The 14,786-nt window shown below is 39.0% G+C and overlaps 3 protein-coding genes across 3 annotated transcripts; 2 read left to right on the forward strand and 1 right to left on the reverse strand.

Annotated features, from left to right (window-relative positions):
* Positions 1-1,411: 1,411 nt before the first annotated feature.
* On the forward strand, positions 1,412-3,328 carry trh (thyrotropin-releasing hormone). Its single transcript, XM_067528512.1, has 3 exons — positions 1,412-1,554; positions 1,949-2,156; positions 2,607-3,328. The coding sequence occupies exons 2-3, from the start codon at positions 1,967-1,969 to the stop codon at positions 3,221-3,223; spliced, it is 807 nt and encodes a 268-aa protein (XP_067384613.1). The 5' UTR covers positions 1,412-1,554; positions 1,949-1,966; the 3' UTR covers positions 3,224-3,328.
* A 1,972-nt stretch (positions 3,329-5,300) lies between these two features.
* LOC137139715 (rabenosyn-5) lies at positions 5,301-11,489 on the forward strand. Its single transcript, XM_067527374.1, has 12 exons — positions 5,301-5,444; positions 6,384-6,672; positions 6,923-7,057; positions 7,172-7,272; positions 7,371-7,416; positions 7,523-7,684; positions 7,800-8,062; positions 8,191-8,261; positions 8,355-8,441; positions 8,529-8,631; positions 8,962-9,066; positions 9,149-11,489. The coding sequence occupies exons 2-12, from the start codon at positions 6,510-6,512 to the stop codon at positions 10,247-10,249; spliced, it is 2,337 nt and encodes a 778-aa protein (XP_067383475.1). The 5' UTR covers positions 5,301-5,444; positions 6,384-6,509; the 3' UTR covers positions 10,250-11,489.
* A 1,553-nt stretch (positions 11,490-13,042) lies between these two features.
* Positions 13,043-14,756, reverse strand: mrps25 (mitochondrial ribosomal protein S25). The gene is made up of 4 exons (XM_067527375.1): positions 14,517-14,756; positions 14,172-14,278; positions 13,977-14,064; positions 13,043-13,357 (listed from the first exon to the last, which is right to left on the reverse strand). Exons 1-4 carry the CDS (start codon positions 14,648-14,650, stop codon positions 13,168-13,170), a joined length of 519 nt encoding a protein of 172 aa, XP_067383476.1. The 5' UTR covers positions 14,651-14,756; the 3' UTR covers positions 13,043-13,167.
* Between the last annotated feature and the right edge of the window lie 30 nt (positions 14,757-14,786).

Here is a 14,786-nt window from a genome sequence, read left to right on the forward strand (position 1 = left end):
TCATGTAGAATAGCTGTCATTAGTTTTATCATTTCAACTTTCTTTTTATATATTTTTTTTCAATGTTCAGATATTTCATTGGAACCAATGCAACCAGTGGCTCCAAGACGACAAAGTGCATCAGCATAGGAAGTGGGAAAATGCATAAGAAGAAATATTTTTTTATTTTCAGGCAAGTGGACTTGAATGACTTTGAGCATAAGCCATATACTGTACAGAAGATAATGACAAGATAATAACAAAGCCATGTAAAACTATTGACTTTTAATAAAAGTTTTTTATTTTTGCAGTTATGACTCCTGTTTTATTTAACAGGTGAAGAGACAAATACAAAGTTGATCTTGAATTATTTTTGCACTGAGGTTTCATTTAAAACACTTTGTAAAAGCTGCTAATGTAAAAAGCAAAATTTACCTGTAAAACCATTTTACAACATCATATTGTTTTGTGAACTATTAACAGCTATTTATTGGCAACTTTAGTTGCCAGGTAATTTCTGTTATTTTAATAGATTACAAGATAAAGTTGTAAACTAGAGTAGAATTAATTATTGTTTTTCTGACAGAACCCTGTAAAATATATCAAGCCATTTATTGTAATTCTTTTTACAATAATTACGTGCAATGTTTTGCACAGGTAATTACAGTGTAACCAACAAAAAAGACATTGGGTCAGAAAATTATTAAATTTACTGTAGAGCTGACCAACACAGAATATTACACATATGACAAAAAAGAAATGATGATTTTTAACAACTTTAAACTGAATAATAGGTAACTGACAGTGGAATGGCACCATATTCTTTGCATATTTTAAAATATCAAATCAAAATCCTTTGCCCCTCACTCAGGGCAAAACGTGATAAATCCGCCTCTGATACATTCAACAATCTTGCATCGTGTTTAGAAAGAGCATTATTTGTAACCAGATGGGTTCGGCTCTCCCTCCTGAATCCTGTGACCGTAGGGTATTTATGAAAAATACTCTCTGCAGCCCTCATTGGTGCTCCATAGGGAACCTTCAGATGTTTTGCAGTCAGACCATTTCTATGGTCATCTGAGTGGAAAACACTCAGATGATCACACACTAAGCATAAAAAAAACGAAATAAATGAACTTAAAGGGAACTTGATAAGAAAATTAATACTTAATTTTTGGATTGCGTAGTTAAAATTTAGTTGTGGATAAACTTGTAAACTTGAATGAATAAACTTATTTTATCAAGAACCAGCTGCCAATCTTATACTCAGTCGTAGATTTTTTTTCTTAAATGACAAATTGGGCAGCGGCCCCTACAGGGCGACCATTCACCACATCCAGTTACGCACGACTTGGTGACATCAATGTGGACGAAGCGTTCTGATAATGACTCCGGCATTGGTGTGACGACAGTGAGCCGTAGGTATAAATACCGAGAGGGAAAGTTATCTGCTCAAATTCTCGACTTGGCCTTTACAGGTCACCAACTGCTACGAGAGGCTGAGAGCAACAATCATCACTGCCGGCGGTGCGCGCATCAGTGACTGGGAACAAACAGAATTTGGATTCCTTCCAGGTAAGTCTGGCATACTTCAGGGAAAAATCTTAGTGTTGCCATTCCTCATCAAATGTGGATAGATACATTTGTTATTTATTTACATAATTTAGAGGCATGGCATTACGTTTGGGTTATGTCTTTCTTTCTTCATCTTTCTTTCTTTCTTTCTTATTTTCTTTCTTTCTTTCTTTCTACACATTAACTTCTAGTGCAGATTGGCTAAGTCATCAGTTTTAAGAAATATGCCTATCCAATTTGCACTGAAGCAATAATGTCCTGTAATAGTTTCTTTTTTAAAAAATAATAAGCCTTTCTCAATATCAAATAACTTAGGAAATTCGCATTGAAAGTTCGCATAAACCGTTGATTTCATTAGTGTTTTCCCAGCGATCATAATCTATTTCTTCAACAGACGACCAACTAAATTACCATGAAGTCGACATGTCTGCTCATATTGGCTTCTCTCGTGGTCTGCAACCTGGCGTTGTCTAATGGACAGGGCATCTCTGCTGAGGATGAGGCGGACCACAGGACTATAGACGACATCATACTACAGAGAGCAGAAAGTCTCCTGTTAAGGTCCATACTCAAAAAGATGCAGGATGAAGATGACAGAAACGGTGCGTAAAATATAGGGCACCTAGGAACGATTGTTTTGTTGCAATACTGTTACAACAAAAATAATGCGAGAGTTTTTAATTCTTCTAGATGCCGTATTTCTACTATCATGACATCGATCTTTAAGTCGAAATATCTGATGGTTCAAGCTTAAAATCTTCAACTAAAGTCGCAGGCTTAATGCAAAAATCCTTTCTGAGCTCTACGTCTACTTCTGGACCTTTTTCACTCATGTATAATATTTGAAAATGCATTTTAAAACATGAAAATGAGAAAAGTTCTCTTTATTAGGATGTAAGAAAACTCCAGCTACTGTAACTGATGCGTAATTTACGCATAAGACATTAAGCAAATAGACAAGCTGGGGGAAGTAGTTTCGCAGTACATGGATACCTAAGGTCGAGCTTCGGGCTGCTTTAAGTGTTCTAAATATGTATTTTCTTCTTCTCCAGAGGGTTTTTCCTCTCAACCAGAATGGGTGACAAAACGACAACACCCTGGTAAGAGATATAGTGAAGATTTGGAGAAGCGGCAGCATCCGGGAAGGAGAGAAGAAGACGAAGATGATCAGTACTTGGATGTTCAAAGGCGACAGCACCCGGGCAAACGCGAAGATGAAATGCACTCGTTCATGGAGCTCCAGAAAAGGCAGCACCCGGGGAAGCGCGCCACGTCGGGACTCATTTCAGACCACCCAGCAATACTCCTGAGTGAAATTTCTAAACGACAGCACCCTGGCAAACGCTATCTGGTGCTGCACAGCAAACGCCAGCATCCAGGTAAGCGCTATTCTGAGCATGAGGATGGTGATGAGGAGTGGGATGCGGAGGGAGACGAAGACCTCCAAGAGTTGGAAAAGCGTCAACACCCGGGAAAACGATTTTGGGATAACTCGAGTCCGATTTTAGGCACAAACAGTCCGTGTGATGTATTGGAGCCTACGAGCTGCAGCAAGAGCAGTCTGCTACTCGACTTTTTAGACAACATTAACAAGAGTCATGCCGAGGAGAAGAGACAACACCCCGGTAAAAGATTTGCACCAGAGGAGAATTTAATGGAAGGAGAGTAGGTTACAAAAAGCTCTAGTGTGCGTGCACGGCTGTATTGTAAACAACATACATGTGTAAATTAAGTGACAATAAATTATTAAAAAGTGAAAAACTTATTCACATCATTTAATCTTTTGTGGCACAGTTTTTCTTTGAAAGACAGTTACTGTATCATCATCGCCAACATTTCTCAACAGGTTGTTTCTTTGGAGAGCGTGTGCGCAATTGTCCTGCAAACTGACCAAACCGTTGTAAACATGGCTTTCATAAAAGTGTGTATCCTATGTGGAACTTTATTACAAGAATTATTATTATCATTATCATTATTTTGTATATTTTGTGTTGATTAGGCTACTGAAACAAAGCGCAAGGATGAGAGCATTGCTGGCTTTTGTGATGTTGCCTCTGTGAGGAAACACGCGCTTGTCAGTACAATACATGCTCAAATTATGATAGCCTAAATCAAAGTTATACTCATGCATAGGAAAACCCTTCATGGACTGATAAGTGTGTTATTCTTTTCTACTTATGTAAAATATATAGAATATCACAGCAAATAAATTGTGTCCCTACTTATTTTTCTACACATTATTGCATGTATTGCCAGTTCATTCAATCCAATGTATGAAAAGTTGCCTTTACCCTAAATCAACAATTCTTGTTTAGGTCAAACAATAAAACGCATTAGTAAAATATGGTTTCCTTTACCTGGAGTAAACGCATGTATTAGTGCACTATTGAAGGCTATTAAACCATTGTTTCAGCCCAGCTAGGTCTCGGGTGTGTCTACAAAGCAATCACCTGCCTGCTGCAACTAGAATGAATAATGCCCCTCAATAGCAGAGGGAGTGTAGTTGATCCTCTTCTAAGTTTAATTGGCATTCCATCAGAGCCTTGGGAGCGTTTGTCCACAGGCTTGATCAAAATGCAAATTATTCATCAAGCATTTGAGTTAGAGATGGACACCTAATGGCAGAGACACCCCACTGAAACACACAGGCACAGTTCTCAGCTCCAGTGGTTATACTCAGGGTTCGGTAGAATGATAGACCCTTAAGCAGGGAACTGCCTAATGAAATAGGAAATCTCACACAAACTATTTTAGAAATAGTTAAACCTGAAATCTAAAACAGGTGACACAGTTCTGGATAAATCCTTTATGACTTAGGATTTCTTAAAATCTTTAAGGATTATACATCTATCTGGGAAAGGTTTGACAATAAAATGCAAGCACCTCAAGTCCTTAGGGCCTATTTAACTCCTAATACTCCTGTTTATGAGGCATAGCACACCTTGCCCCTAAGCACATATCAAATTAAGTGCACAGGGAACAATATACACAGTGTCTTGTGTTTTAAAGATCACCAGAGATGGGAGTGTAACTACTGATTGTAAAATACTAAACTGCAGGACTCACCTTATAACTTTTGTTTGGCAAGTGCTTGGTTTTAAGTTTCAGAGGCTGAATGGCTGCATCATTTAAAGCAGCTGGTGACTTACAAATAACATAATACAAAGCCAGTAATATTCACTGAATGGAGAGAGCAGCAATCCATCCTTTGTGTCTTCATAATGTAGTTAATGGAAAATGTATAAGAATTTTGAATCTGTTTTCCAGTGTTTTGTGTTTATTTGTTATAAAGTGTATTAAATTGTTTTCATTTCATCAAAATCTAGGGCAAGTTGAGAAATGTAAGGCTGCAACCAACAATGATTAGTTTCTTTCAAAACTGTATTTTTTTATTGTATAAAATATTATTAAAAGTGATACAAGTCCTGTTACTATTCCTTAGGACCAAAGTTAATCATTTGCTTTTTGTCTGTTTATGTTGTGGTCAACAGTCAATAACCCAAAACCTATTATAAAACAAATTAGTAAAACTAGAAAGACATGTTTGGCATTTTCACTTGAATGATTACTTAATGGTACATTCCTTCTAAACATTATTACAAGGTGTTTTTTTCTGTCCACCACTAACGAGATTATGGCTTGGTGACTGAGTGAACTATATGTCCTAATCCAGCCAACAGGAGGAAAGTTTTTTACTCACATGATGGCGCAATAACCAAGGATGTTTAAAGTCCCTGTTCCACGGGTGTTTCCTACCGTTGTCCCTCTTTGCTTCCCGTACAGAGGAGCGTTAATCACATGACTAGTACCGTGGCTGCTGCTGCTACCGCTGCTGTTTTTGTCAGGGGAAATACAAACAGTTAACGACACCTTCAGTGACAGAAATATTTGTAAGTATAAATGGTTCATGTTGTTTATATGTTAGAGAGTATTTATACTGGTGAAACGCTAAGTTGTTTTTCCACTAGTTTTAAGTGGGGAAGTTAGAGGAAGGATGACAACAAACGCGAAGCTTCTGCTAGCATTTTGAAGCTAACGTTATATTATCTGTTCACTGCAACGTCAACGTTATCAAATAATGAACGGCAAATGATTAGCCATAGGAATGTTCATGTGTGTGAGTGTATGATAACACACACACCAAACAAACTAGCTCTCGCTTGCAAATAGTGAAATACAAGGTTTCTAGTTGGCTCTTTGTTTGTGTTGGGGAGCCCACTGCTACAAATGGACCAACGTTACACCACCCACCATCCGACCAAAATTAGCTGGTGTAAAATTTAAAGCTAGCTTAAGTTTATATGTGCATCTGATTATGAAAGCTTTTTAGTGGAATTACTTTAAAATATCAGATGAATAACATTTGTACAACATAGTATTCTGAAGTATTCAGTGTTACAATCATCTCCTAGTTTTTATTTCTGTGAATGTACTTTTTAAGTCACATAAAAATCGCATTGTGTTATTGCAGTAAACGATAAAATAAAAATTTGAGTGAGAAGCACGAAAGTGGTTCAAATAACTAAAGCACATCTACTAATACTACTCTCCTTTCGGCTTATCCCGTGAGTTCAGGGTCGCCACAGCGGATCATTGTCCGCATGTTGATTTGGCACAGTTTTTACGCCGGATGCCCTTCCTGATGCAACCCTCCTCAATTTCTACCGGGCTTGGACCGGCACTGCATTGCTGGGGAGGGGGGAATGGGTTGTTAGGGGTTCAGTGTCTTGCATATTTGTACAAATGTTAATTCCCCCAAAGAATCACAGTTCATCTGTGGATGTTGTTTAATTTATGTAGCCTCACCCTTTGTTTGTGCTACTCTTTAGTGTCCCAGAATCGTCTCTGGCATGATGGAGCTAACATGGGGTGGATTACACACCTCATGACATGTGGACCAAAGCAGGAATCTTGACCTTGCACCTCCTCTCCAGCAACACCGCACAACTTCTGCCATGGCTTCCAGTTACCCTCCACCCTTCGAGGGCACGGGTGAAGTGAAGGAGGGCTTTCTTTGTCCACTTTGCCTGAAAGATCTTCAATCGTTCTATCAACTCCAAGACCACTATGAAGAGGAGCACTCTGGGGATGACCGCCACGTTAGGGGACAGTTAAAAAGTGATTATCTTTTGTATATGGCACTTGTTGACTCTGGTTACCGCCACAGTGCCATTTGAGTGTGTTCATGTACTAGCTCAAAATAGAGTCAAAAGAAACAAAAATTACTTTATATTGTCTTATTTAAGATAAAGACAGTGTGGCTTTCATAAAAAGGATTTCGAAGGGTACAGTTTTAGTTGGAGATAAGGACACTGCAGTACATTGTCAGTACACCTGAGGAAATTGATGCCAAATTCTTTGTATACAGGTTTGGTTCAGAAGGCAAAGAAAGCCAAAGATAAGCTTTTAAAGCGGGATGGAGATGACAGACCAGATACTGGGAGTTATGAGTCCTTCTACTATGGAGGGGTGGACCCATACATGTGGGAGCCTCAGGAACTAGGTGAGACTAGCAAAGAAAGCACTGACATCAATATTCAAAATCACTGCTAAAGACATTGTAGCAGGTTTCTCAAATCTTATATTATACATTAACTGTAATTGCTTTCTTCGATAGGAGCAACTAGAAGTCACCTGGAACTGTTTAAAAAACACCGGGCAGCCAGGATAGATCACTATGTCATTGAAGTCAACAAGCTTCTTATTAGACTGGAAAAGGTTGCAAAAAGCAAATACATTTACTTTATAATTTTCCACATTCTGTTGAAATGTATGTAACAGTGCCAATTATTTACCATTTTAAAAACTCCTTCCAGTTGACATCATTTGATAGGACAAACTCAGATGCTGCTAAAATCAGAGGTTGGTTAGCATGTTTTTTCATTTCAAATCTGACTTTTTAATTGTATGTAAATTTATAGTGTATCTTATTTAATATTATAAATTGTCTATTCATTATCCTTTGTAGCCATTGAGAAGTCTGTAGTGTCATGGGTAAATGACTCTGATGTCCCGTTCTGTCCTGACTGTGGAAACAAGTTCAACATCCGGAACAGACGACACCACTGTCGTCTCTGTGGATCCATCATGTGTAGGAAATGCATGGAATTTGTCCCCTTACCTCTGGCACGTATGTATGACCTAAGTAAAATAGTATTTATAAATAAAATACCAAGGTCTCTTGTTGGAGTTTTTGCACCTGTGTCTCATTGGTGTGAAAGGTTTGACTTTATGTATGTTCACAGAAAAGCTCATTAATGGGACGCGTGAAGCCCTGTGTGTACCAGGAAGCCCTATTCAGTCCCACTCTCAGCCAGCAGGAAGTGGCAGCAGTGGGATGGGCTCCAGGAGAGGCAGCATCAGTAGCCTGAGCAGTGTTACCTCTATGCTAGAGGAAAAGGATGACGAAAAGATCCGCTGCTGCCACCACTGCATGGACACACTGCTGAAGAGACAACAGAAGTTGGAAGAGAAAGATAATGTTCCTGATGTAGTGAAACTTTATGAGGTTGGTATAATTTTTTTCCTTGTTTTCCTTTTGAGCTGTCTTGAGTTTTCCTCTTATGCGTCCTTCCTGCCATTCATTGTTCTTCTTTTGGGATTTCCTATTGGTCCCAAACCTTGTTTTATTGTCAGAGGCTGAGGATGTGCATGGACAAGGTGGATGAAAAAGCTCCAGAGTACATCAGAATGGCTGAGTCACTCAAGTAAGCCATATTAGAAATGGCAGATTTAACATTTTGTGTGAGGTGATTGATTTTTTTTTTTTTTTACCAATTCTGCTGTTAAATCTCCCGTAGTGCTGGAGAAACCACATATAATCTTGACACTGCTGGTGGACTGAGACTGGAAGTACAGAAATACTACGAACTAATTGATGCTTTAAGGTAGATGTCAGCTCTCAGGGCTTGTTTCAACACTGAATAAAGGTCCTTTATCATGTTAGTCAAACATGTTGCATGTTTTCTTTCTAGTAAAAAGATTTTAACACTAGGAGTTAAAGATGATCCACCACCACGTCCAAAAGCTCTCCAGCTGCAAAAGATGGTCCGGTATACAGCTACACTATTTGTTCAGGTGAGAACTAGTCTACATAGAAAAAAAAAGACATATGCCATATTCAAATCAACTATTGTACTGGGAGGTGGGTCATGTAATATGTCCCATTGTCCCTCGTATTAAAAGTAATTTGTTGTAGGCTATGCGTTTATAGTAAGAAAGGGACCAGTGCTGCACTGTTAGATACATACTCTGTAGCTCACTAATTCTGTATAAAATCAGTTTTGCTGTAGAAGCACAGCACTGTATATAATAACTCAGAGGTATGATATTAAAAAGCGTATCCCTATTATTGTGGCTGTTGAGAGTTCATTAATTCACCCCTTCTTTTTGTCCTCCCTGTTTTAGGAGAAGCTGTTAGGCCTCATGTCTTTACCCACTAAGGAGAAATATGAACAGCTGAAAGAAAAGAGGAAACAGGAGCGAGAGGAGAGACTCCAACAAGAAAGACTGGTGACATTTTATACTGATAATGAATTAATTAATTGGTTACACAGTTAAGTGTGTCTACTTCATATGAATTTCCGCTCAACAGGCAGCCCAGGAAGCCCTGAAGAGGAGGCAGGAGTTTTACAGAAACCGTCCAGTTATCAGTACAAACGGTGAGCTGCCACAGGCACCTAGAGTCCCACGTATGACCAAAGCTGGTGGTTGGTTGCCGTCTGCAGATTCTTCTCATGTACGCAACAAACTGGAAGACCCCCTACTGCAGCAGATTGAGAACATTCAGTCATTTCTCCGTCAGGCACGGGAGGCCCAGAGAACAGATGAGGTCGCCATGTTGGAGGAGAACCTGCGTCAACTGCAGGATGAATATGACCAGCAACAGACCATCCTGGCTATTGCTCTCTCCCAGAAGCTTGCTGATGAGGAGAGCTTGCAGCAGGGGGAGCTTCATCGCCTGGAGGCCCGGGAAAAGGAGGAGAGAGAACGCCTGAGCCAGCCTGTAGAATCCACTAAGTCTTCCTTCACCTGGGAGAGGTCTCTGGATATTGACACAACAGGGGGCTTCCAGGGAGAAGATGACACTGCTGAAGGGGATTTGACTCCTGAAGCTGAGAAGAGCCCACCATCTGTAAGAGCGTTTCCTGTTCTCTTAAGTCAGGAGGAGTCACCGCCTAGATTGAGGAGCCTAGGGGGTCATGTAACTCCCCCTGGTGGTGAAGGACAAAATAGCATGTCACTTAACCCTTTTGATGATGACGACTGCACTACTCCCATCGAGGAGGATCCATCCAATCCTTTCTTTGAGGACATCAAAAAGGAACACAAAGAAGTAGCCAATGGGAAGAAAGAATACAACCCCTTTGATGAGGACATTGAGGAGGTAAAACAAGCTGAGCCAGGCAACCCCTTTGAGGAGGATGATGACGCTGATGCAGGTAATCCTTTCATGGAGGCTTCAGGGAATACTCCAGGAGTCTCGACCAACCCATTTGACGGGGACCAAAACGACGAGAATTTGCCTGATTTGGACATGATAGAGGAAGAACTGCTGCTGCAGCAGATTGACAACATTAGGGCCTACATTTTCGATGCCAAACTCAGCGGCCGTCTCGACGAGGTGGAGCTCCTGTCGCAGAACTTGAGAGAACTACAGCACACCCTACAAGAACAAAAGAAAAAGAAGCACTAACAACTTTTCCTCAGCATCGATCTAATCACCTGCTACCTACTAAGTGCTGCAAGACTAGCTGACTTTGTGAGACTATGACCCTACGGATTTTAGTTTGGGTAAGGTCTGCTGAGGCACAGAACAATATGTTATGTCACAAAATGTAATATGTGCAAGAGCTAAGTAGTATAAACCTTCTTAATCTCTAAACATCTTGCTAAACCACTTAATGCTGTATAAGGTTGCAGCAAGCTGGAGCTTATCCCAGCATGCACAATTTTTAAGTACTGCAAGTAAAAATCCATTTGTAAAGGAAATGTTACTGAAAACATTGACCCTCTTGTATAAGTGAAAACATGAACAAGGAAAGATATAAGTATGCTGCTTTAAACTTTATATGTGGCTATCCAATGGCTTTTTGAGTCTCTCAACGTGTTACCATGGCTAAGGTTTAACAAATTGGAGCCATGTCAAAAAGACAAAATTCATGATTAAATTAGTACTCATACTTGCTAAACATTGTCAGTGACTTCCCTCAAGTGGAGGGCTGTGCCATATGGAAAACATACTTTATATCAGTCGATATCAATATATATCACAACATAATTCAAGTGATTACTCTTTACTCAAACCTGCTGACAAACCTTTGTGAACTTAGGGAGTTCGTTACTGTTGTTGCTCTAAAATCTGCTCTGATCTTCTCATATTTATGCTATTTGTGAACTGATTCCCCTATCATGTCTACCCTTTGTTGATTCAGGTTTCTGACTCTCAAATCCCAGAGGTTTGATTTACATCTGATTTGTCACTGAAACATTTCCAAATAACAGGAAGGTCTTTATACAGAACTTTTCTTCAAACACGTTCAAGGTGTGAGCTTGGCCTGTGACATGCCTTTAACGCTGTGCATGCAAACACGTAATCAGGCAGCTACACAGTATTACAAAATGACACTTTTAATATGAGAAGGAATTACTGACAGTATTTCTGATAAACAATATGGCACGGCCCTACTCAAGTGACATAACTTGAGCCAGTCCATTAGATTTCTTTTCAGCACAGAAGCTTGTACACAACTTTTTTCATTTATGTGCCAGACCCATAAACCTTTGTGTAAAATGTACATCCATAGTAGAGATACGATGCTATGTTTGTGATAACTGATGGTTCTGCTTCATCCGAGAGCCAAACCTTGCATTACCGTTCAACCAAATGGCCATCAGATCATTAATGAGAAATAAATGAAAGTAGAATTCTACTACTTTGAAGGAAATTTTTAAAAATTAATTCAGGCACACCACTTGCATATATTGTTGTTGCACTTACGTCATTATTCTTAAAGATTTTTAGGAGGAAATCAAAACAAATTACATATTAAGCCTTGCTACTCAGTGAAATCAAGGAAAAGCATTTAATCATTAAGCAGACTGCTAACAAGTACATTTTATCAATGATAGAAACTAACTAACTAAATTTTCAGTTCATTTCAGCTAGTTTCAGTAAACATGCTCACACTTTTGTGCTGTATCCTGTATGTGTCATAATTAGTTTTGTTGTGGCTGCAAATTAACTAACTGCTCTAGCATGCACAGAGCCAACTAATGTTTCATACATCTCACACTACAACCCCTACAGGTTGTGATCTTGTTTACAATTGCATTACTGATCAAACTGAGCACTTGGTTGCACGATTCGTGTGCCTGTGTGTCTTTTGATTGAGTGCGGTTTAGCACTGGTCTTTCTATAGAGATAGTGGCTGATCTTTATGTAAAGCATGTTTGATGTTCAGTTGATTCATCTAATAAGTCCTTCAAAAACTTCATCCAGCCAGCTCGCCCAGCCCTCCCAGTGTACATACAAAACACTAGGTTCATTATAGGCAAGAGAGAAGGCAACAGAACTGAAACCTTAGTGTACAGAAATTGTCCATATTGTCAAAGCAACAAGTTAATTATAGTTACACTACATCAATACCAGCAAGTATTACGCTCATTGTGCTGCTAAGTCTGTCCTAACATCAATATGTGTACTGCTTCCTGTCAGAATTTCTGTTAGACATAACAGTATTTTGTGTTGCCAGTTAATCTCACAATGCTTAGCTGAGACACCCACAGAAGATTTTAAGCAAAACATGTGACACTAAATGGTTCTTTGTAAGCAATTGATTTAGCTTTGGGAGAAATTTGAGTTCAATTACCAAATAAAGGTTGTTTTGGTCACATTTATATATTTACATTAGAAGTTCTGCCATCAACCAATAAAAAGAGGTGTCTACAAAATTAGATTGTATTTTTAATGTGGTGAACCTGTTCAATTAATCAAAGACTAAAGTATTGTTTCAAATGTTTGTAATTATGTTTTACATGGACTTAAATAGGCCATTTACTATAGATACACTTAGACAAATGAGTTTTAAGATTTACATTATGTTATTCAGCTTTAGGTAAACAAGATGATTGATGTATATTGCAAATGGATGACTGTGATATGTGTAATCAAGTATGACCACACATTCAGAATTGAGGTTATCCAAACCGGGTCCAAACTACCCATAGCCTAAACACTGACAGGTGTTAGTGCTAGATTTATGGTGAAAGTGAAAGGTCTCAATCCAGGTACAGACCCCTTTAACTGCATATTTTCAGTAAAATATGCATGATTGTTGCCCTGTAATTCAGTGGGTACAACTATCCCTATCCAGCTAGCGCCGTACCCACTGCTAAATACCTGGATAACACATGTTCACTGAATCAGAAGTTCAATTCTATGTATTTTTCTTGTCTTCCCTTGTACAGGATTAATTTGGAAAACAAGTCAGGCAGGGGTCCCTGAGGACCAGGGTTTGGAATCCCTGCTTTAATGTAATCATACAAAATAAAATACAACAATAATAATAATGTCCCCAAGATCAACAATAGTCCTCTCTCTCTGTCAGCCTCTCAATCCTGTGACGCTGCCATTTGGGCTTGGTATTTTCCTGTCATCTCCTTGGGCAGTGGCTTGGTGCCTGGACAGGGCACCTGGCCCTCCACCTCACAGATACATTCCCTCAGACAGTACTTCTTTGGCCCAAAGTTGGCAGGGTTGGAGGCCTGCATCTTCGCTTGAGCTTCCGCTTGTAACACTTCTCTGTGAGCAGAGAGAGTATAATGAAAATCTGATCCATATCCAATCCATATCAGGTGATATGGTCACTGCCTGAGCAGGGCTTTTTTTCAAAGCAGACCTTTTGACAAATCAATTTGGAAGCAAGGGTGTAAGTAATTAAATAGATAATGGTAAAATTCAATTTAGATGCTTCAGCTTTAGGGTCCATTGTTCATCTTCTATGTTATTAGTAACATCTGTGCATTTACCCAAATTAACTTTATGGGTTCAAGTACAATTATAGTTATTTAGGTTGTGATTTTGCAAACCAAACCTTCAGACAGATATTTAATACAACTGTATTTTTAAATTATTTTAAAGATTGAACACACCTTGTCTGATATTTCGCTACAATACACAATTGCAATCTATCATTAGCTTCAACTGATGAATTACTATAATGTAATACTGTAGTTATTTCATCTACAAGTGAATCAAAAACTATATTACTCTTTATCTAATCTTTAAACACTTATGTATAAACATATTTTGAAAGCCCCAACAGCTATTGACACAGTTACAGCATCAATGTATTCAGTTATTCAATATCAGCCAGCCATAATCACACATATTGTCACACTTAAAAAGCTCAATATCTTACTCTGATTTGCCCAAAATCTTCTTCACATGTTGTGAAATTTGTTTGTAGTCCTTCCCTTCTACATCCACCAGAACCTGCTCCCCATCATCTGCAGAAGAAACTGGAGATAAGCATAATATGCCCGGCCAAAAAAAATAGTGGAACATAATTACACTGTGATAATAGTAAACGTTAAAACAACAGAAGGCAACGCACCCAGGTAAAACTTCAAGAAAGGTGATGGTGTCATATTTTTAAACATCATTATTTGGACCCATGGGTTTTTGTATTGAATCTGAGGGACATTGAAGAACACAAACTTTCTGCAAAAGACGACAAGAAAGTCCAAACGTTAGGATACAGAATGTGTTATTAGGCATTTGACAGAACAGAAGATCAAACCGCGTTTACAATATTCACTTAAGAAGGAAAATTAAATGCATGTTTTTCAATATTCTTCAATCTATAAAAATCTCAAGTTCCTGGCTGACCACTGTGAAGGTTAGCTGCCTGTGTTGGTCGTTGGTGATAGGAAACTAGCCGTTAGCTGTCAACTCTGACCTTGCGCCATCGCTCAGCTCTCCATGCGTATTGTAGTTCACCGTCATAATCTTCACCCTGTTTTTAAAGATAATGTCGCCCTTCTGCAGATATTCCAGTGTCCTCCTGATCGGAAACCTCCCTTTCATTGGCATTTTAAACCCTTTATTAATTGCATAACACCATTGAAAACAGTTTGTGTCTACAATCCGTAGATCGCACGAGAAAGACGCGCGTTGATGACGTTTATGTTGTCGTCACAAACGCGACCGAGGAGTTGTGTACAGAAAG

The sequence above is a fragment of the Channa argus genome, chromosome 13 (assembly GCF_033026475.1).
Source record: "Channa argus isolate prfri chromosome 13, Channa argus male v1.0, whole genome shotgun sequence".
NCBI lineage: Eukaryota > Metazoa > Chordata > Actinopteri > Anabantiformes > Channidae > Channa > Channa argus.